We start from the raw sequence: 22,564 nt of genomic DNA on the forward strand, positions 1-22,564 counted from the left end.
CATTCCAAAAGCTTGGCAGCATTGACATATATTGGGCTTAGGATAGGAAGAATTGTCTTTGCTGTTCACTGGAAGTTTCTTACAGTTTCATTGTGGGATACAATTATACCATACAAGTCTCTGTTTTCATGCAGTGCATCACTGACAGAGTCCTAGCACGTCAGTAAACCAGTGGCCCCTGGCTCTGAACCTCATAAGTCTGAACCCACTCCACAAAATTCTAGTCATTAGTACAAACTACATGGATGTCTTCCAATAATTTTCATTATTGTTACATTTCTGACAAAATGTTCCAAAATTCTTTATAAGGAATCAAGCTGTAAAAAAGGTCATATGGATCAAAGGTAACATAATGTTTTGAGGTTGCTTTTATATTTATAATAAAGGTCTAAAACAGTGACATAGTACATTTAGGATAAATGAAGACCTGCCAGCATCGACAGTTTGGAGAAAGATACTTCTGTGGAAAAAAAAAACAGAACAAAGGGTGAAAGATGGTAACAGGTGTGATTTATAAATAGGGACAATGGTTTAAAAATTATGTTATTAACTGCATTGGGTTACTACCTGCCTTTTTGTCCATCTCACCTGTAGAATGAATTGCTTCCCAGTACTGCTTTTTCATCACACTCAGAACTTCAAGTGATCTTGCCCCCATTTCCTGTTTTCGATAGTCTTTGCTCTGCAACATCCCTAAACAGGTAATGAATGAGAGCCTGATTTTTAATCACAGTCTTTTAGATGCAGACAAAAAGTTTGATATGCTGTTTATAAATTTTTCAATGCTGATAAGAACTGGCCTCATTTAATGATACATTAAAATTGAGAGTCTATTTCTTAATGCATCATTTACTTTATTTTATTTCATTTAATTTTATGTCTTAATCATTTCGGGTGTAAATTCAGCCTGGCATCAAAATGGTTTAGAGATGATCAACGAAGAAGCTATGTTGAAAGTTAGAGCAGAAAAACAAAATATTTGATCATAGTGTTTGTGCAGACTCTTGGTGGCCTCAAAACATAATTAACTCCCTGTTCTAAATATTTTTGTAGCTTTGTACCTTTGTGCTTACTCTCCATTGATAACAAGGAAGTGTTACTCTCTTGATATCAAGTAGTATTTTACAATAAATCATTATCTTCCATCCTTTCTTAAAAGTAGGTTTAAACACCCTATGTTATTATTTGAATAAAAGCAGAGAACTATCCTGAATTATATTTATCTGCCAAGCAACATCAGCAAAATATATTATCTAGTTCTTTACTTTATTATCATCTGTGGACCCCTTCTATGTGGAAAGTAGCTGCTGCTTTTCCTACATCAAATATTGATTTCATCTCATCTAATAACCTTTCAGTGACTGCAAAGCTATAAAAGTAGAACAATTTTATCTATTAACCACACTTCCTGCTTGGCCAAATTGTTCTCCTTCATGTTGACACAGTTCTATTGGGCCCATGGTGGGCCAACTACACACAACGCTCTTTGGAATCAGGGCCCGCCAGTCTTACATGCATTTCCACAAACTGGACTGCTACCACAAGGATAAAAATGCATAGAAGATGGAAAACAGACTATCAAGAAGCTGGTTTAAATTTTCTGATATTATTAGTAGTTTGTAGCTTCCATTTTTATGTATTTATGTTCAAATTTTTATCTCTATGGACTCTGCAGTATCAAATATGCAGCAAGGTGAGTTGAGGAAGCCCTCAGAAGTGATGAGCAGTTCATACAAAATGCTAGTACATAAGCATTTTGTATGAGATGTTCTGTCATTTATAGAAAACACTTTCCTAGGAAAGATCAGGTATCATCCATGAAGGTGTTGTGTATTTAATATTTCAGTAATATTTGAGTGATATTGTAAATATATTGTTTGATTAAGCATTGTTTATTAGTTACATAACTCATTATGGATTATATGTAAAAGTATGTGAATGGCACCCATCATTACGCCACCATGTCACGAGTGTGCACCACACTAAGGTAAGAACAAAGTACACATTATCCTTGATAATGTGTTTTCCTTTTGGTTGGGTTTGGAATTAGAAAACATGACAGTGGCAACAAGTAAATTTAAAAATTAACTTGAGATGACTACCTATTGAAGCACAGAGAGATGTTCAAGTTTTAAAAAGAAAGTACCACATATTTTTTCTTCAGAAAAGGGAGAGAGACATTCAACTTAAGAATAAAGTGCAACATGTGTCTCTTTGAAAGAGGACAGAGATGGTTGAGATAAAAAAGCAGAAAATAGATGAATTTCATGGGTTCATAAACAGTAAGTATTGGGTGATAATATTTTTTTTTAAAAGTAGGAATAGCTGGCTACATTGAAACGATAGACACATTCAATTGCACAAAAGATAACTGGTTGATGTATACTGAATAAACTGAGCAGGACCTTGAAGCAAATGAAATAGCCAATGAGAAATGAGGGCCAGTTTTGCTGAAGTGCATTTGGTGGAAGAGCATATAGTTTCCTTGGAGGTTTGTCTGCTCCAACCAAACCAGCCAAATTGAGCTTTGCTGATATCATGAACATAATGGAAGAACATTTAGAATTGAAACCATTGTTGATTGCAGAATGCTTTAAGTTTCATAAGCAGAAACAAAAGGCAGGGAAGTCCATTACAGCTTATGCAAGTGAATTGAAGAAACTGGTCAAGCATTGTCATTTTCATGAAGGGCTTAATGATGCTCTGAGAGATCACTTAGTTTGTGAAAACTGACAAGAAAGCATTCAAAACAGCTCCTCAGTAAAGCACAACTCACATTTAAAAGAGCAGTTGAAATTGCTGTATCAATGGAAGCGGCAACCAGAGATACAATTTAGTTGCAGTCAGAAATTAAAGTAGGCGTGAACAAAATTACAACATCTAAACAGACTGACCACACAAATTGTGTTACCATTGTGGCAGAGGCTGACATACACCAGAACAATACAGGGTTAAGGATGAAACTTGCAGAAAATGTAACAAAGTAAGACTCATACAAAGAACATGCCAGGCAGTCAAAAATAAATGGATTGCACAAGAAAGAGAAAAGGATAAAAGCCAAGTTGTAGTATCAAAAAAGAGCACTAGTCAGCATGCTGTTGATGAAAAATCTGATATTGATGAGAGTAATGAGGGTTGGGTAACCTTGAGGTTTTCAAAGTGAAAACTAACAAAAGACGAGCAATATGAATTACACCAGAATTGAATGGCGAATTAATTAAAATGGAATTGGACACTGGCTCAGCTGTTTTAGCCATTACATAAAATGAATTTGAACGGCATTTCAAAGATATCAAACTGAAGGCTGTAGATATTTAATTAAGAACTTATGCTGGAGAAAAGATAACTCTTGTGGTAATGACATTCATAACAGTGAAATACAACAACCAGAAGTTACATTGTGGTAAAAACAGGAGGGCCAGAAATGTGAGGCTGTGATTGGCTGAGAGAACAACAACTTGATTGGACACCATCCACCAATTGAATGCCATATCCTTTGCAACAGAGTCAGCTGAAAGCAAATTAAGAAAAGTACTGCATGATGCCACAGCAGTGTTTAAGGATACCAGTGGAAAACTCAAATTCCACACCCAAGGTTTACCATCTGTGATAAAGTAACCAGTGAGCTAGATTGCACAGAGGTGGAAGGAATTCTTTCTTTGAGTGGGACACACAGACAATGCCAGTGGTCCCAGTAGCCAAGAATAGTGGGTCTGTCAGGATCTGTGGTGATTTTAAGGTCATCATCAACCCAGTACTGAAAGTAGATCAATACCCTCACTTCAACAAAGTGGACTTAGCCAAGGCCTACTGTTACAAATGTGCCACAACTCTGAGGGGCCGAAGGGTACAAAGACGACCCCTCCTTTTTGAGAATTGCAAGATCGCTATTAATTCGGGTCTGGGACCCAGGAAATGAGAGAGAATCCACAAGGTTTGGAATGTGTCCTGGCCTCAGTGAAACAAAGCCACTGATAACGGGCATTGTCTCTTAGAGACGGAATTGTGTATTGAATACTGTACTATTCATTGAAGCCCTCAGGGGACGACCAGAGTGGGCTGGTTGAGGGATTGCATCATCCCAACCTGATTGACATCTGAGTCCCCGTGAGTAAGGATAAAAGAGGGTCTGGGGAACAACCCCTTTAGACGCACCAGGAGAAACATTAGAAATCCTGTGACAGCGTTTAATAGCGACACCCGGTGGGGGGCTCGTGTGCGTCCTTCCCTTGCCTGGGATTGGCGGGCTCACCACGGAAGAACGGCTTAGCTAAAGGAGAAGCCACAAGTGAACGGTCACACCAACGAGACTCCGACGAATCAAAATCATAAAAGGAATCTGCAAGTTTTCTCCAAATCTCTCTCTCTCTCCAACCAAAGGCTGCAGCCTGCATGAACTGAGTGACTTTTATATTTCCATCGGACAATACATTATCCCCTAGACAACAATAGAGCTTATTTCTTATTGATTATTATTACACCCGCACTTTTAGATTTAGTATTGACGATATATATTATCTGTATGTTTGCATTGCTATTATTTTTGTGTATTTTTACTAATAAATACTGTTAAAAATCGTATCATCAGGCTTCAACGGACCTCTCTATCTTTGCTGGTCAGTGACCCAGTTACGGGGTTCGTAACAAAGTGGGGCCTCGTCTCGAGATTTGATACCAAATTGGAGGGCCAGTGAATCGGGCTTTTAAGTCCAAACGTGGGTCTGGTTGCGCGGGTAACCAGACGGGAAACCAGCAAAGATGGGCGTGGATGAATTTATAGAAAACCCGACTCTGGAGGCGGTAGAGGCGGCCACAAAGTCGGACATGATAAATATTGTCAAAGGACTAAATCTCGCAGAGGTGAGGTTGTCGATGAAAAAGCGGGAGGTGCAGAGGGCCATAACTCAGTACTATATTGTGAAGAACGTGTTTTCAGCTGAGGTATTGGAAAATATCCCTGAAAAGGTACCAGCTAGTGGGACGGCTCAGTTAGAGTTGGAGAAATTAAGGTTGGAACATGAAATTAAGTTAAAACAGCTGGAAGCAGCTGAAAAGGAAAAAGAAAGAGCCGAAAAGCAACGGGAGCATGAGCTCCAGCTAAAGGAGTTAGAGGTGAAAAGGGAGCAGGAAAGAGCTGAGAAACAAAGGGAGCATGAAATTCAGTTAAAATAGCTGGAAGCAGCTGAAAAAGAGAAGGAAAGGGCCGAGAAAGAAAAGGAAAGGGTCGAAAAGGAGAAGGAGAGGGAGTATGAGGAGAAAGAGAAACAGAGGCAACATGACTTGGATATGGAGAAGTTAAGGCAAGAGCGAAGAGCTCAAGGGCCAGACCGAGAGGAGCAGTTTAATGTTAGTTGGGAGTTTAGGTTAGTACCTCCGTTCGAGGAGACGGATTTTGATAGTTATTTCTTGCATTTTGAAAAGGTGGCAGTGAGTTAGAAGTGGCCCAAAGATCAGTGGGTGGCGTTGTTACAAAGTGTGTTAAAAGGGAAGGCACAACGGGCATATGCGGTGTTGTCCATGGAGGAGGAGTCTGAGAATTATGAGAAAGTAAAGGAGGTCATTCTTCGGACCTATGAATTGGTACCTGAAGTGTATAGACAAAAGTTCAGAAATTTAAAGAAAGGGTGGAATCAGATGTATGCAGAGTTTGCCTATGAGAAGGGTGTGCTCTTGGATCATTGGTGTGCAGCAGAAACAGTGGAAGAAGATTCTTGGCGTCTCAGGGAGTTAATTCTGATTGAGGAATTTAAAGGTTGTGTTTCGGATGATATCCGGATGTATTTGAATGAGAAGGCGAATAAGTCCATCTCCGAATTTGCTAGGTTCGCAGATGAATATGCCCTAACCCACAAGACAAAGTTTTCCTCAAATAAAAGTTACCAGAGAGACCATGGGAACGGTAGAGAAAGCCTGCCGGCTGAGGCAGAGATCCCGCCGGGAGCTTGGGGTAAAATTAAGGAGGAGGAAAGGCAAGACGGCAGGAGAGGTCCTGGCTTGACCTGTTTTAATTGTGGAAAGGTGGGTCATAGTGCATCTAAGTGCCTTGCTCCGAGGAAGGAGACAGGAAAATGGAAAGCAGCAGTCCCTACAGGATGTGTTGTGGTGATCAGTAGATCGACGAGAAAGCTCCAGGTAGACCGAATACGAGAGGGGTCTAAGAAATGTATTTCAGAAGGAACTGTGTCTGTGAAAGAGGGAGACACACCAGTTCCAGTGCGGATCTGGAGAGACACGGGAGCTGAACTGTCATTGATTCACAGTAAGATACTAGGTTTTGGTCGCAAGACTGGAGAGGTAGCTTTGAGAGGCATAAGAAAAGGGACAGAAGCGGTGCCCTTGCATAGGATCATTATAAATTGTGAGCTAGTATCTGGACCAGTTGAAATAGGGGTGCGATCAGAATTCCCAAGAACGGACGTAGACATCCTTCTGGGTAACGATTTAGCTGGTGGTGACATTTGGTCGGCCATGGAGCTGCCGAGCCAGCCTGTAAGTGTTGAGGACCCGCCCCTAGATTCCAAGATCTACCCTGCATGCACAATCACTCGCAGCATGTCGAGAAAGGCAGCTGAGAACGAAACCAGTTTAAATCCAGCCAGTATCGATTTGGCTGAGACATTTTTACCGACCCTATACCAAGAGGAGTTAGAGGGTGGTAAAACAGAGAATAGGAAAGTGTAAGAGAGTAAGGGAGAGGAGGTAGACCTTCCCTTAGCTAGGAGGAAATTTATAGAGGCATGGAGTAAAGATGAGAAACAGATAAGGCTGTTAAAAGGTCCAGGGTTGGACATGGATGATCTGTCTGGTTTGGCAGAACTGTTTGAAGAAGTTGAAAATTTTAAATGTGTTCCCAATAATGAAATGAGGGCAGTCCTAGATGAAAAGGATGCCATTACCTTGAAGAAGTCTGCTGGGTTGGCAGATGAGGTTGTTTCAGCCCGCGGGGTTGAGTTTACTCCGGAAGGGAGTTGCCCAGAGAGTAACTGGGAGGATCAGGGGAATTTAGAATTTGAAAAGGGTACGGGTATTGAAAGCCTGGAAGAGGCAGATGTCCCGTTTGAGTGTGTTCAAGATGTGGATGCACGTGGTACTGAACCTAGTAATGGAGCTCAGAAAAAGTCTGAGGTACTTGATTCAGTTGAAAAGGAATGCAGTCCTTGTGGGTCAGATGGACTTGGTTCAGTGAAGAAAAGGTTAACCTTGGTACTAGTAGGAAGTGAGAATTCCCAGTTGTTTGTGTTCGAAGGTGTGTTAAAAGTTAGTGAGGAGATAAAAGGTGGTGAGGTGAATATTATTATTGAAGGAAAAGGGAAAAGTGTAGTTCCTAACTTGAATGAAGAAAATTTAAAGTCTGGATTGATGTCAGAAGCAGCACCCAGGCTACAGAGACAATGGCTTGGTAACACGGTGCCTGTGAATCAATTACAGGTTGATTTGGAATGTAAAGGTGCCCCACACGCTATTGTTATTCAAGAGTGTGCTGTGAAGAGGCAGAATTTGAAATGCTGTTTGGACAAAGAGGGGTCGCTTGCAGAGTTTAAACTGAAAACTAATAGCAATAGCATGAAGGGTCCTGAAGATAAAACTAACAACTTGCTTAAAATTAAAGTATTGTGTGGAAATTCGGAAAATGGTCTAAGTTTGGAACACATTGTTGATAAAATAACTCCTATGAAAGGAGCATGCAAAAGCTTATTCCACACTAGTATACAAGTTAACCACGTGGGAGTTAACTGGAAAAGGGGCGAGGGTTGACGGGATGCCATGTTAAATAACAGGATCCGGTTTTAAGGGATTTCGACAAAGCATGTGAATAATAAAGACAACCCCATGGAAGATTGACTGTTAAGTTTGAAAGTAAACTAAAGATTAGTATTTGCATGAACTTTTATAATATACACGTAAGCTAAGATCACAACTCTTTAGTTTTTGTTTGCTGAAGAAAAGGAATAAAAATAGGTGGTTATTAAAGTGGAGTCTGATGCTACAAGAATTTATTAAGGTACAAGATGTTAAGATATTAAAGGAAGTGACAATGTAATCACTAACTGTTTAGATGCTGACTTGAATGTATAACTGTATTACTCTGTAGTGAAAAAGACTCTTTTGTATTGTGTTAGATTCTGAAATCCTGTAAGACTCTGTATTAATTAATTTTTACCTGTTGGTAAAAATCTTAGAAGGAAGGGGGTGTTACGAATGTGCCACAACTCTGAGGGGCCGAAGGGTACAAAGTCGCCCCCTCCTTTTTGAGAATTGTAAGATCGCTATTAATTTGGGTCTGGGACCCAGGAAATGAGAGAGAATCCACAAGGTTTGGAATGTGTCCTGGCCTCAGCGAAACAAAGCCACTGATAACGGGCATTGTCTCTTGGAGACGGAATTGTGTATTGAGTACTGTACTATTCATTGAAGCCCTCAGGGGACAACCGGAGTGGGCTGGTTGAGGGATTGCATCATCCCAACCTGATTGACATCTGAGACCCCGTGAGTAAGGATAAAAGAGGGTCTGGGGAACAACCCCTTTAGACACACCAGGAGAAACGCTAGAAATCCTGTGACAGCGTTTAATAGCGACAGCCGGTGGGGGGCTCGTGTGCGTCCTTCCCTTGCCTGGGATTGGCGGGCTCGCTACGGAAGAATGGCTTAGCTAAAGGAGAGGCCACAAGTGAACGGCCACACCAACGAGACTCCGACGAATCGAAATCATAAAAGGAATCGGCAAGTTTTCTCCAAATCTCTCTCTCTCTCCAACCAAAGGCTGCAGCCTGCATGAACTGAGTGACTTTTATATTTCCATCGGACAATACATTATCCCCTAGACAACAATAGAGCTTATTTCTTATTATTATACCCACACTTTTAGATTTAGTATTGATGACGTATATTATCTGTATGTTTGCATTGATATTATTTTTGTGTATTTTTACTAATAAATACTGTTAAAAATTGTATCCAGGCTTCAACAGACCTCTCTATCTTTGCTGGTAAGTGACCCAGTTACGGGGTTCGTAACACTACCTACAGATGGAGATGGAAGAAGAGTCCTAAGTACTTCTCACCATAAGTACTCACAAAGGGCTTTATCACTATAATAAGCTTATTTTTGGAGTAGTATCTACACCTGCAATCTAGCAGAAAACTATGGACCAGGTACAGCAAGGCAGCCTAGGCAGCCAGTGTTACAGTGGTGACATTTCTCAAGATAGTGTTAAAAGATTAGAATATTATGGTCTCAGAGCATGACGCGATAATTGTTGTACTCTGCTTAAAACCAAGTATCACTTACTGTGGTCATACTGTCAATGCACAAGATTTGTAAGATTTGTTAATTACTCTAACAGGTTCTTGCCAAACATGGCTGCTGTGCTTCACCTCTTGAACTCACTACTACAAATCGGGAAGAAATGGCAATGGACGAAGTAGTATGATGTGGCTTTCCAAAAGACAAAGAAAATGGTGACATCAAACAATGTACTCATACATTATGATCCATATCATCCAGTGAAGCTTGCCTGTGACCTCTTGCCTTGTGGTATAGGGACAGTCAAGTCACATGTTATGAGTAATGGAACTGAACACCCCAATGTTTTTGTATCACGGTCTTTACTGCTGCAGGGAAAATTATGCACAAATTGGAGTGCAACACAATTCAACCAATACTTGTATAGGAAAGAGTTTACCCTCATTACTGATTGTTAACCACTAGTGTCCATTTTCAATTCACCCTAGGGTATTCCACTAACAGTAGCAGCACGAATGCAGAGATGGGCTCTGTTTTTTTGGAGGACACAAATTACAAGATCAAATTCGAGAGGACAACTAATCATGGAAATGCCGATGGATTTTCCTGTTTACCCTTGGAAAAGGAAATACCTTAAAAATTTACAAATGAGGACACTCCTCTGGATGTATTCCCCCTAACACAAATCAAAAGTAACCCAATTAAGGTACAGATGATCCAAAGGGAAACCAGAAAAGACCCCTCACTGTCTCAGGTCACTTGGCCACCAAAAATGGCTAGAATATGAAGCAGAACTTCCAGTTTCACCATTTTACCAGTGCCAGGAGGAATTTGCCCTTTGACAGATGTTGCCTTATGTGGGGATTGAGAGTTGTTGTACCTTTCAAGCTGAGAGCTAAACTGTTGGAGAAGCTATGTGCCAGTCATCTAGGATGGTCAAAATGAAAAAGTTGGCTCGAAGCTTTGTCTGGTGGCTTGGGGCGCAGATTGGACAGCCTGCCATGCACTGTTCAGAATGCCAACATGTCCAGAAGATGCCAACAGCAGTGCCTCTCCATCCCTGGGAATTGTCTGCAATGCCTTTACAGAGGATTCATGTGGATTTTGGTGGACCATTCAGGGCTACAAATTTCTTGGTAGTAGTGGATATAACTACAAAATGTCCAGAAGTCCCTTGCACTTGAATCTCCTCTAAACCCAATCTCAGAAGGAGTATGCAGGACAAACAGCTGAGATAAATTGAAGGCTCCTCAAACAAGAAAGTTTGATGTTTCACTCCTGGGTAAACAGTACTGGCAAGGGACTGCAGAGGTAATTAAAAGTGGGTACTTGGGAAGACTAAAGACAGAACTGGACCACACTCCTACACAGTGGAAATTGCATCCAATTTCATCTGGAGACGTCACATTGATCAGTAGAGGAAAGCAGTCAATTGTTAGAGACGAATAGTGTCCAAAGCTGTCAGAGCCACTTCCTGCAATCACAGAGTCAACTCCTACAACCACCACAGAGGAGACTCCAGATCCTGAGATTGTTTCACAGCCACAATTGAGTATTTAATATTTGAGCGATATTGTAAATATATTGCTTGATTAAGCATTCTTTATTGTTTACGTCATTAATATGGGTTATATGTAAAGTATGTGAATGACATACTGTCCGTTTTTACGCCACTATGTCTTAAGTGCGCACCTCACTAAAGTAAGAACTTAGAACACATGCTATCCTGGGCTCCCGTGTTTTTCTTTTGATTAGTTTTGGAGTCACAATGCATAATAGATATTTTGGGCTGAGATCCTTCATCAATGCATGGATCACCTTTTGGCTTTGACAATGAATGGAGTGACTCTGAATGTATCATTGAGTTGAGCTCAGATAATTCCCCTTCCACATCTACACGAAGATTCTGCAGATGGACATTAATCTGTAGAGACTAATCAGTAGTCTATCTTTTTCATAGACAGAATCATTTGCAAGGTTAGAATCAGTGCTAGATATTCTGCTGACAGCTAATGAGCCTTAAGTATTTATCTGGGAGATATGATGGCCATGGTCCTCCAAAATATTTGGCACATAGACTACAAATACTGCTCATGGCTTGGATAAACAAGTACAGGTGCTGTCTACTGCACTTGTAGTTAATGTACTCAGTGAAAAAATATACTACTGCCAAAATAATTTGCTCATAGAATCCCATAGCCACATGATACTGATATAGACCATTGTGGTCTGAATTATTAACTATCTGTCTGTGTGAAGAAACAATGGCCTGAGAATCTGTTGTGCACCCTAGCAGTATGCTTTGGGAAGGACCTCCACCAACAACCTACTCCTCTTCTACTTCCTACTACATTAGATCTAAATCCATATCAATGGCAAGGACAAGAAGCATGCAGTGTATAAGAATAAGTATCCACCCTTTCCTGGATAGAATTACAGAGAGTTCCAGATCAGTCTAAGCAACAGAATGAGGAATCTTGAGGTATACTGCAGTATGTTCCTGTGACAGAGGTTATATCATCCTTATGTGGTGAACTACAAATACCTGTCTGGACACGCCCCCCGCTGACTGCTCCTATGGCTCCTCCCACTGACTGTGGCTCCTCCCACAGACTCCGGTATAAAGGTGATTGGAGACACAGCCCCGGCCTCAGTCTCCAGGATGTAGTGTGGTGGTCAATTGCTGCTTGTTTTTTCTTCTAGCCAATAAAAGCCTATATCTCGCCTCACATCTCTGAGAGTTATTGATGGTGCATCACCTTACTACAAAAATAATATTTATCTAATCCAGTTATATTATTGTGATATACAAAATATAGAAAAAATTAGACAAAGCAGCAGATACATACCTTTAAGAAGATCCCAAACATTTAGCTCTGGGATATTCTGCTCAATTATGAATTTGAAAATATTAGTGTTGAAGTAGAGTGCTGCTAAATGAACAATATTATTCCCTTCACTGTCAGTCTTTAATATATTGGCTCCTAGAGATAGTAGATATTGAAGTGCATCAAATGCACCAGCCATTGTAGCAAGTAATAATGGACTTGCATGATATCTAAACCAAAAAGCAATAAAATTAAATAATTTAATTTGGAGAAATCAATATCTACGTTAATATATTTATAACTTACTTAACAACACAGATTTTCTTTTGGTCTGGGGTGTACCAGGAGAATGGTAGAGGTTGAGGACATATACCCTCAATTCAGCTTTCATTTTGAAAATACCATCCTGTTCTGATCTTTGAACTATCCTTCATTCCTCCATTCCAATCATACTACGTTTGCAAACTTGCTGTATTTGATCAGGAGATGAGCTCCTATTTAATTGCATTGATTAATAAACAGTATCCGCTCCTTCCACCTCATTAATAACACATTTTTGCCTCAGCACATTTACAGCTTTGTTAGCTCCAATAAAGAAAACTGTTCTACCACTCTCCTGGCTGGTGTCGTATTTTCCACATTCTATAAATATCCTCTTCAAAACTCTGCCAACCATGTTCTAATTTGCACCATATTACTCCATTACTCTTAAATTTGCTAATTTAAATTAGCTCAGTACACGATTTTTTAAAGTGTTTTTTTTTGTTCCTTAAGGTTGTCATAGCCGGGGCTGGTAACGGAGACAAGCTCCCACTACCTATTAAATGCTCCCAATGGCGTGCGACTCAAATAGCCTCTGGCAACCTGGTCCAGCTCCTGGTCTTCATGTGTGGCTTAGCTACTAAGCCCGGCAGAACCATTTCTACTGACAAGGCAAAGCCAGGTTAGTGGTGTCTTAAAAACAGTTGCTTCAGGCAGATGGGCCTCATCAGCTGTGGTTGGCAGCTCATCTAGGAGAAGGAAAACTCCAATCTCAAACTTCCACCTCCTTCTGGCTATACCCACTCATGGGAACGGTTTGGGAGTAAACCCCGAGGGAAAAATCTGGAGCTGGATTCCCTAAGGCAGTCCTACACTGAGTTCAATGCTGACTGGCAATTCCTGCGATGCTTCTGGTATCAAACTGTATCAGTTTCTGCGATTCCTTTGGATTCATCAGATACAGGGAGAGGAGCTTGCTACATGGGCAACAGCTTGCTCTCCATATCATACTGCCCAGGCTTGCGTATCTAGACAGCTAGGATGCAATACCCACGGTCAACTCTGACCTCAACAACACAATTTTAAAATTGTTATAAGTATTTTGTAATCCCACTTCGGCTTTACTGCTTCCTATATCTGTAGACTCCCCTATATCACTCTTTCCCTCACTTCCTCTTAACCTTCTGATGTATCTGCATTCATCTAATAGTGGGCACTTGCACATCCCTGATAATAAATCACACCACCTCCAATATTTATAGTTATGGCTGCCCATCGCCACCACTCTGGAACACCCTCATTTAACCGTTCTAATTCAATTTTCACATATAAACTGATCCTTAAAACCTAATTCTTGATTAAGTTTGTTGTTTTTCCGAATAGCTCCAAATGTGGTTCAGTCAATTTTTAAAATATAATGCTCTTATAAAAGCACCTTGGAGTACTGACTACGGTAACGATAATTGCTTAGAAATTGATCCTCTAATGGAACTGCTAAACACTATATTGGTTTTAAAAGAATGAATTTTAGTGCAGATATCACATCCTGATGTAGTTAACATTACTAAATGGCGATGAACTTCCAGTCAATACATTATAAATGTATTGTTACAGAAATGGCTTGGAGTGAACATCTGTTTTATTACTTTTGCCACCACTCCAGCCAACCCTGCTGGTGGCTGAGATCAAAAATACACAGTATTTGAAAATCTGACATCTGCGCAACAGCATTTCTATTTTATAACAATGCTATGTTTCTGTTTTGTGAATCTAGACTTTTTATTCTGTTTGTTCCAGAATCATCCTATATTGAGTATAGAGTAAGAATGTATTTACAATTCTAAAGACAGCACCAGCACTACAAATGCAAAGTAAAACAATGGACATCACTCCACTTCAGTACATTGTCTCAGCCTTTGAAATCCAATGATTCATCAATATTATTGTTGGTGAAAGCCAGACATTGACTGAAAAAATATTACTGACGTTTCATTCATAATGTAATTTACAGAAAGGCACAAGCAATTACAAATAAGCATAGTAATTTTGTTTTTATTATTTAAATTTATAAATTACTTAATTTTGTGTTCTTAATTATTTGTCTCCAACATATAGGCAATGGAACACTTACTCAGCTGATGTCTCTAGCTCTAACAGTCTGGGATCCTTTCTATGCAGAGCTCTAATGCAGGAAATGTTATCAAAATATGCGGCAAAGTGCATTGCTGTCCACCCTCGTGCATCTGTCATGGTATGATCTGCCCGCAATGCCATCAGGCAATTCAGAGCACCAAGTGAACCGCACTTTGCTGCCAAATGCAAACCCATTTGACCTACAAGCAAAACAATTACAAGTTGAAACAAAAAATAACCTTAAACACAAAGTACACTGCAGGTACTGGTAACATGTACAAAGCAAAACATACAACAAGCTGGAGAAATTCAGCAGGTTGGGAAGCATCCGTGGAAATGAACGGTCAATGTTTCGGACCGAGACCCTTTGTCAGGACAGAAGAGGGAGGGGGCAGAGGCCCTATAAAGAAGGTGGGGAGAGGGTGGGAAGGAGAAGGCTGGTAGGTACCAGGTGAAAAACCAGTAAGAAGAAAGATCAAGGGGTGGGGGAGGGAAAGCAGGGAGGGAATAGGCAGGAAAGGTGAAGGAGGAATGTAAGGGGAAAGCACTATGTGTAGTAGAAGAAGGCAGAATCATGAGAGAGGTGATAGGCAGCTGGAGGAGGAGGCAGAGTGAAACTGGGATGGGGGAAGGGAGAGGGAGGGAATTACCGGAACATTGGAGAATTCAATGTTCATGCCAAGGGGTTGGAGACTACCCAGACGAAAATAACCTTGATATTTTGTTAGTTAGATTACAATAGAATCTTAACAGATTTTAAGTAACGGGCTGAGGTAGTCAGGTTTTTTTGGATTTGGGGTTGTGGAGCCAGGTTCTATCAGCAATGCAAGTGCTGGGTGAGGTGGAAACTGCAGCAGCTAGTGAAATTGTCACTCAACAGAACTGGACCAATATTTATATGACGTTTGCTAGTGCTTTTGGGATGATTTAAACTAATTTGGCATGGGTTTGGAATTAGAATGTAGAATCAGGATATGTATCCTAAAGATTGGGAGAATACACAACACCATAGGAAATACTGCTGTATTACATAGGAGAAGATAAGATATAATACAGGAAGACCTTGGACAAATCCACTAAACAGGGTATGTTAATCTACCGAACTGCAAGTGCAATAGGATTATAATGTTTTTGCAATAACAAAGACCTGCCCAAAGCAGGTCAGGATGAAGTAATAAACATTCCTGGAGACCAGGTGTTCAAGAAAAATAGGGGTGGGGAGTTCAGGGAGGAGTGGTGAATTGGCAGTACTGATTAAGAATATAGAGGGAGAAGAATATTCTGAAGTCCACTGACTCAAGCAATCCCAAATTCACTTTTGAAGCAGGCGGGAAGTTCAGACCACTGTGAGAGTGAGAGATTGAAGATATTCTTGAACACTCCAGCCAGTTGGAGGCATAGGTTTCAGCACCAGCCCCATCGGGGCCTGATGCTTCATAATGGTTCACCCTCTTGTAGATGTTCTGACATTAGTCTCTGAGCCAGAGATCACAGGGTCACTGGATGCTTTGGGGACTTGGGGATTCATACAGGTACGGTGTTACTCTTCCTTTTTAAGTGTGCGTAAGAGGCATTGAGCTCATCAAGGAGTGAAGCACTTAGGCAATTTATGCATTTAGGGTTTGCCTTATAGCAAAGTACATTAACTGCATACTATTAAATGTTTTGTTAATTCAGTAGTACAAACCATTAAAATATTTTCTAATATTATTTGCAGTATAATATCTTAGAACTAAAGCACAAATATACATTGGTTTTGAAAGCATTAATTAATTGAAAATTGCTAGTCACAGAAAATTAATCCCTATATATCCTGCTTTTACATATTTAATAGCCTTAGGAGCCCACCTGAATTCACAAAACGATCACTGCGAGGCTGATTGAATTTCAGACGTATTGTGGTCAGCTGACAGATAATTGGCACATGGTTATGTATTGCAGCATGATGAACAAGTCCATAGCCAGTTTCATCCACAACTCCAAGCTGTGACATTGGATTTTGCTGACAATATGAATAAAGGACAGCAGCAAGTCCACTGTCAGTTACGGATAGTAGACCAAAGGGCAAATTCTGCATTGAAAAAATATAGAAACTAGCACAATTTCATGACATCCACATTTCAGCACAGCACTCTTAAAAATGAGATTTCTGAATGTTTATAAAATAACTTCTGAATAATATCTTTATAATTCAGATATGGCATATTGATGTCCAGGTAAATTATGGCTCATCCCATGTAAGGACCACTGTGTACAACTTTCTAAAAATAATTGCACAATTAAAATAGAGGAAGATATGAAGAATGAAAGCACTAAGTCTCAGAAATATATGTATGATAGGGAACAGAAGAGAGAAATGTGCAAATATTCTAGGCTTGTTGAATTGTGAATTTCTGTGTAAAAAAAAACCTATAGTTCATTTCTAAAGTAAATTTATAATTAAAGTATGCATATGCCACCATATACTAACTTGGGATTCATTTTCTTGCAGGCATTTGCAATTATTTAATAATAATTAAATAATATTGGGAACATGAATTGTAGAATTTTTGAAAGTGAGTCCATATGTTGTGGAATCAGTTCAGTATTGAGGCAAGTAATGTCATCCACAGTAGTTCAGGAGCTTGATGGTTGAAGAGCAATAATTGTTCCTGAACCTTTGGTGTGGGAACTAAGGCTTATGTATCTCCTTCCCAATAGCAGAACTGAGAAGAGAGTATGGCTTGGATGGTGGGGGTCCTTGATTATGGATGCTGTTTTCTTATGGCAGTGCTTCTTGTAGAGGTGCTGAATCGTGAAGAAGGCTTTTCCTGTGAAGGAAAACCACATCTAGGATTGCATTTAACATTCAGTACCACAGATTAAAAATCCAATGGGATTTGAAGATTTGAACTGAAATGCCAAAGTGAGAGATCTCCAATAGTTTCTCTTACTGCTACATAACTGGAAGTATAACCAAATATTTAAACAGTGGTAATAACATTGTCTTTTAACTTCTGTGTGGAAGCAATTTTTGGTGCCTTGTACATCAGCTGAATGATGTCATGCCTAATCTCTTAAAGGGGAGATGTATACTGGCTTCAGCCACTGCTGGAGGTCATTAGACAGCTTAGAGTGCCTTCCTACCACACGTGAAAACAAATATTAGACATAGAAAACATAGAAAACTTACAGCACAATACAGGCCCTTCTGCCCACAAAGTTGTGCTGAACATGTCCCTACCTTAGAACTACCTAGGCTTTACCCTCTATTTTTCTAAGCTCCACGTAGCCATCTAGGAGTCTCTTAAAAAACCCTATCATTTCCACCTCCACCACTGCCACTAGCAGTCCATTCCACGCACTCACCACTCTCTGCGTAAAAAACTTACCCCTGACATCTCCTCTGGACCTACTTCCAAGCACCTTAAAACTATGTCCTCTCATGCTAGCCATTTCATCCATGGGGAAAAGCCTCTGACTATCCACATGATCAATGCCTCTCATTATCTTGTACACCTCAATTAGGTCTCCTCTCATCCTCTGTCGCTCCAAGGAGAAAAGGCCAAGTTCACTCAACCTATTCTCATAAGGCATGCTCTCCAATCCAGGTAACATCCTTGTAAATCTCCTCTGCACCCTTTTTATGGATTCCACATCCTTCCTGTAGTGAGGCGACCAGAATTGAGCACAGTACTCCAAGTGGGAAGTGGGGCCTGACCAGGGTCCTATATAGCTGCAACATTTTTCACGGCTCTTAAACTCAGTCTCATGATTGATGAAGGCCAATGCACCATATGCCACAGAGTCAACCTGTATAGCAGCTTTGAGTGTCCTATGGACTCGGACCCCAAGATCCCTCTGATCCTCCTCACTGCCAAAAGTCTTACCATTAATGCTATATTCTGCCATCATATTTGACCTACCAAACACTTATCTGGGTTGAACTCCATCTGCCACTTCTCAGCCCAGTTCTTCATCCTATCAATGTCCCACTGTAACCTCTGACAGCCTTCCACACTATCCACAACACCCTCAACCTTTGTGTCATCAGCAAATTTACTAACCCATCCCTCCACTTCCTCATCCAGGTCATTTATAAAAATCACAAAGAGTAAGGGTCCCAGAACAGATTCCTGAGGCACACCACTGGTCATATATTCTCAAACTCCGCATTGGATGTCTGTGTAGAGAAAACATACAACTGTGCACCAGGTGGCAAATAAATCTTTAAGATCAGAGATGATTCCTCATTGGTAAATGAGGAAGGTTACTGATGGGCATGCACAAGACTTTGAATTTGATCACATTTTATAGGAAATTTAAACAGTCGCATATTATATGCAATGATATGATTGACCATTATTGGTAGGGAGGGGTGTAGGGAGCCTACACAGATGTTGGACATATTTGTGCATGGTTCTGACAGGAACCGTGCCCAGTGACCCCATCCATTGCTATTAGAAATGAAATAAAGTCATCTGAATGATGAAATTCAGGGAGTGCAAACAACCCATTCATAAGTGATTGTACAAATAAATTCACATACATTGATCCATGCACCACAGCTTCAGACAATAGTCTCTATTGAACAACAGTCTCTATTGATCATTTCTGACACTCATATTTTACAATATACTTACTTACCACAACTTTTATACTCATAGAAAAAGATCTCAGTGTCCAAGACCGATCAGATAAGTCATTGCAAGCACATCTCTCAGACACATTGTAACCTACTTCCCTCTCCATAGGCTAAATGATTTTGAAGAGGGTGCTGCTACTTATGGGATCAGATGCTACAAAGACAAATGCAGGAGATGGTGTAAACCACATTAATTCTCATTCTCACATCTCATTTACTCCACCGCACAAAATCCTTCCTTAGGACCACATGTGCAGTTCTTCACTTCTGAAGACATTGCCTTCTATAAAGGTAAATGCAGAAACATGCACTACCTGCTGCTCTCTGTTCAAAGTGGATGAAGCCAGTTTTCTCCTTGAATAGACAGCTTTGACATTACAAATAAAGTAATTTTCTATATTGCCTCTGGCAGTGCATTTTAGTTGCCATCAACTGGAATGATCCAGAAGTTAAGAAGTTCATGGCTACTGCGATCTTCATCTCTATAGGGAGAGCAATTGACAAAGATGTACAAGGAGCTAGCTGAAGTGGGAGGAAGATTCCAGTGAGCTCATGCTTTGAAAATCTTATCTCCTGGAACAAAATCTTATCTTCCTTGAACAAAAGGGAAGAAGATTCACAGGATAGAAATCCATGTTGCCTTGGAGTTCCTTTCTTTCTGCAGCTTGGAACTCCACTGTACATGTGGGTTGTCCTTTGAGTCCTATCCTCCAGCTCTTGAATGTTCTAGAGTCCCAATGAGACCATTATTTAAGCACCTTTACTGATCAAAAAATATAGCTGTTTCACCTCCTCAGTAAAAGTTAAATGCTCTGAATTTCAGAGGGTTCTAAAGTTGACCCTGTTGAACTCAATAAACTCTCCATAAACTCATACTTGCTAAAAATTATGATCCTTTTGAACAGTCCCTTCTACTGACCATATTATGTTTATTTTTAGATTTGAATGTGGTAGGACAGGCATCAAATTAATTATCACAAAAACTGATGTCACCTCTGCATACTTTTGTCATGCATATGTGATTTGCAACAAAGTTCACAGTTTATGGCACAGTGTATCACCTGCAATGGTGATATTGCACTCATGTGCATTAAATATGCAACATTTTAGGCCGATATCTTGTGATTTTCTATCAATGTCACTGGGAAAATCCTTTAGAAACTACTTACAAACTCACTGCATTGATCACAATAATTCAAGGAAATGTTTCACCACCAGATTTCCGTAGGCAACTATTAATGCAAAATAAATACTTCTCATTGTTCAAAATAATTTTATGGGATCTTTACATGCACATTAAATATGCAACATTTTTAGGCCAATATCTTGTGATTTACTATCAATGTTACTGGGACAAACCCTTAGAAACTACCTACAAACTCACTGCATAGATCGCTGTAATTCAACAAAATGTTTCCAAGGCAACTATAGATGTAAAATAAATACTTTTCATTGTTCACAATAATTATATGGCATCTTTACATGTACTTGAGAAAGTAGACTTGACTCTGTTTAAAATCTCACCCAAGAGACTATTGTGCAATGCAGTCCCAGTGCTGAACTGGATTGTCAACCAGAGCTTTCCGCTCAAGTTTCTGGAATATGACATGAAACTACAACCCAGATGTAAGATGGTATTAATAGACAATACAAAGAAGTGATATTTCTTAGCACCTTGCATTTTGCAGCTTTTTTAGGACCAAATTTTTTCTTTAGCCGTCCAGTTATCTGGTCTTCATTTAATGGTAGTTTGCTAGATTTGAGCATATGAACTGCTTCACTCATGGCTCTCCACCACTGAAACTTCTGAGTTGTCTGAAGATTTTCTAGTTCTATACAGATTACATAATAACTGTAAAAAATAATGCAAGACATTTCAAAACATGAACAAAATTTGAAACAGAAATAATCTTGTATAGATCAAAGTAAAATTTAAAAGAAAAGCAAAACACTGCAAATGCCAGCATCAGAAATAGAAGTAGAAAGCACTGAAAATATTCAGCAGATTAAGCAACATCTGTTGAAAGAAAAGTTGTGTCAACAGTTCAGGCGAACGATTGAATTTTGTTCATTAAATCAATGGCCTGTATGTTAACCTTACTTCTCTCTCCATAGGTACTGCAGTACCTGACGAGAATTTCTAGTACTCACTGTATTTATTTTAAAAACTAAAAGATATCAGCAACTAAAATAGTTGACATAGATTCTTTAAATTACTTACATCAGGAAATCATACAGTACTGTGCAAAAGTCTTAGGCATATATATATATATATATAGCTAGGATGCCTAAGACTTTTGCATATTTGGATATCTGTCGACATTGGGTGGAATGTGAGTTTGTAAATCTGGCAGGAACAAAAGGTGTTAGGAATGGCTAGGGTTGAGCACCAGGGGAGGTGTGCAGAACAGGTGGCAGAGAAGCAATGCCAGGGGTGAGCAGGCATGGCACACGTGCAGATACACTCAGCCCTGAGACACCAGGCAAGGTAATTTGATTCCAAATGACAGGTTTATTCATCATTGTCTCTCTAGTGTTTTCTGCTCCCTCCCCTCTCCCTTCTTTCCCTTCCCCAATCATGATGTTGCTCTCCCGGCCTCCTCCCCCACCTTCAGCCCACAATAGAGACCCATATCAGAATCCTCTTTATCATCACACACATATGTCATGAAATTTGTTTTTTTTTCCCCCGGCAGCAGTACAGTACAATACATAAAATTACTACAGTACTATGCAAAAGTCTTAGGCACCCTAGCTATTTAAAATCACAAAACCTTTGCTGGAATAAAAATCACAAAACTACTGTTAGTTTTAGTGCCCTGGGCTATAGAAGATGCAAAAGAATCAAAATTAGGTCCCATGAATATGTTCTGAAATACAGAGAACTGGTGCTCACTACATTTTTTTTTGTTTTTCACACCATTCTCTGTAAACTCTAGACTGCTGTGTGTGAAAATACCAGGAGATCAGCAGCTTCTGAGGTATTCAAACCATCTCACCCGGCATTAAAAAAAATTCCATGGTGAAAGTAACTTCAATCACATTTCATCACCATTCTGACATTTGGTCTGAGCAACAACTGAACCTCTTGACCATTATTTGCATGCTTTTATGCATTGAGTTGCTGCCACATGATTGGCTAATTAGATATTTGCATTAATGAGTAAGGGTACAAATGTAGCTATTAAAGAGGCCTCTGAGTGCATAACTACATTTATTACTCAGTTATGCTCTTCATTGATATTGAAGAACCTTAAACTAACAAGCTCATTAAGTTTGGTGACATTGCAATGGTCTTCTTTCAGAGATATGACATTGAGTTAGTAGTGAGCAATGAACAGGATCAAACTAGCGTTCTCTAGATTTCAAATTTAATTGAAGGCATATACAATCAGACACTTTGTCACCAAGTGCATGTGCAGACTTTGGCAAAATTATTTCTGGAGTTCAGTTTAGGCAGCAAAGTAATGAGCA

General features: G+C 39.8%; 1 protein-coding gene across 1 annotated transcript in view; it reads right to left on the reverse strand.

Annotated features, from left to right (window-relative positions):
• Window positions 1–22,564, reverse strand: part of ankar (ankyrin and armadillo repeat containing) — an 81,143-nt gene that overhangs the window by 40,944 nt on the left and 17,635 nt on the right. Inside the window, exons 6-10 of the mRNA XM_073044520.1 lie at window positions 20,765–20,942; window positions 16,315–16,537; window positions 14,465–14,666; window positions 12,094–12,302; window positions 589–693 (exon numbers count right to left, since the gene is read on the reverse strand). Of these exons, the coding sequence (XP_072900621.1) occupies window positions 589–693; window positions 12,094–12,302; window positions 14,465–14,666; window positions 16,315–16,537; window positions 20,765–20,942 (917 nt within the window). The remainder of the gene's footprint in view (window positions 1–588; window positions 694–12,093; window positions 12,303–14,464; window positions 14,667–16,314; window positions 16,538–20,764; window positions 20,943–22,564) is intronic.

The sequence above is a fragment of the Hemitrygon akajei genome, chromosome 5 (assembly GCF_048418815.1).
Source record: "Hemitrygon akajei chromosome 5, sHemAka1.3, whole genome shotgun sequence".
Classification (NCBI taxonomy): Eukaryota; Metazoa; Chordata; class Chondrichthyes; order Myliobatiformes; family Dasyatidae; genus Hemitrygon; species Hemitrygon akajei.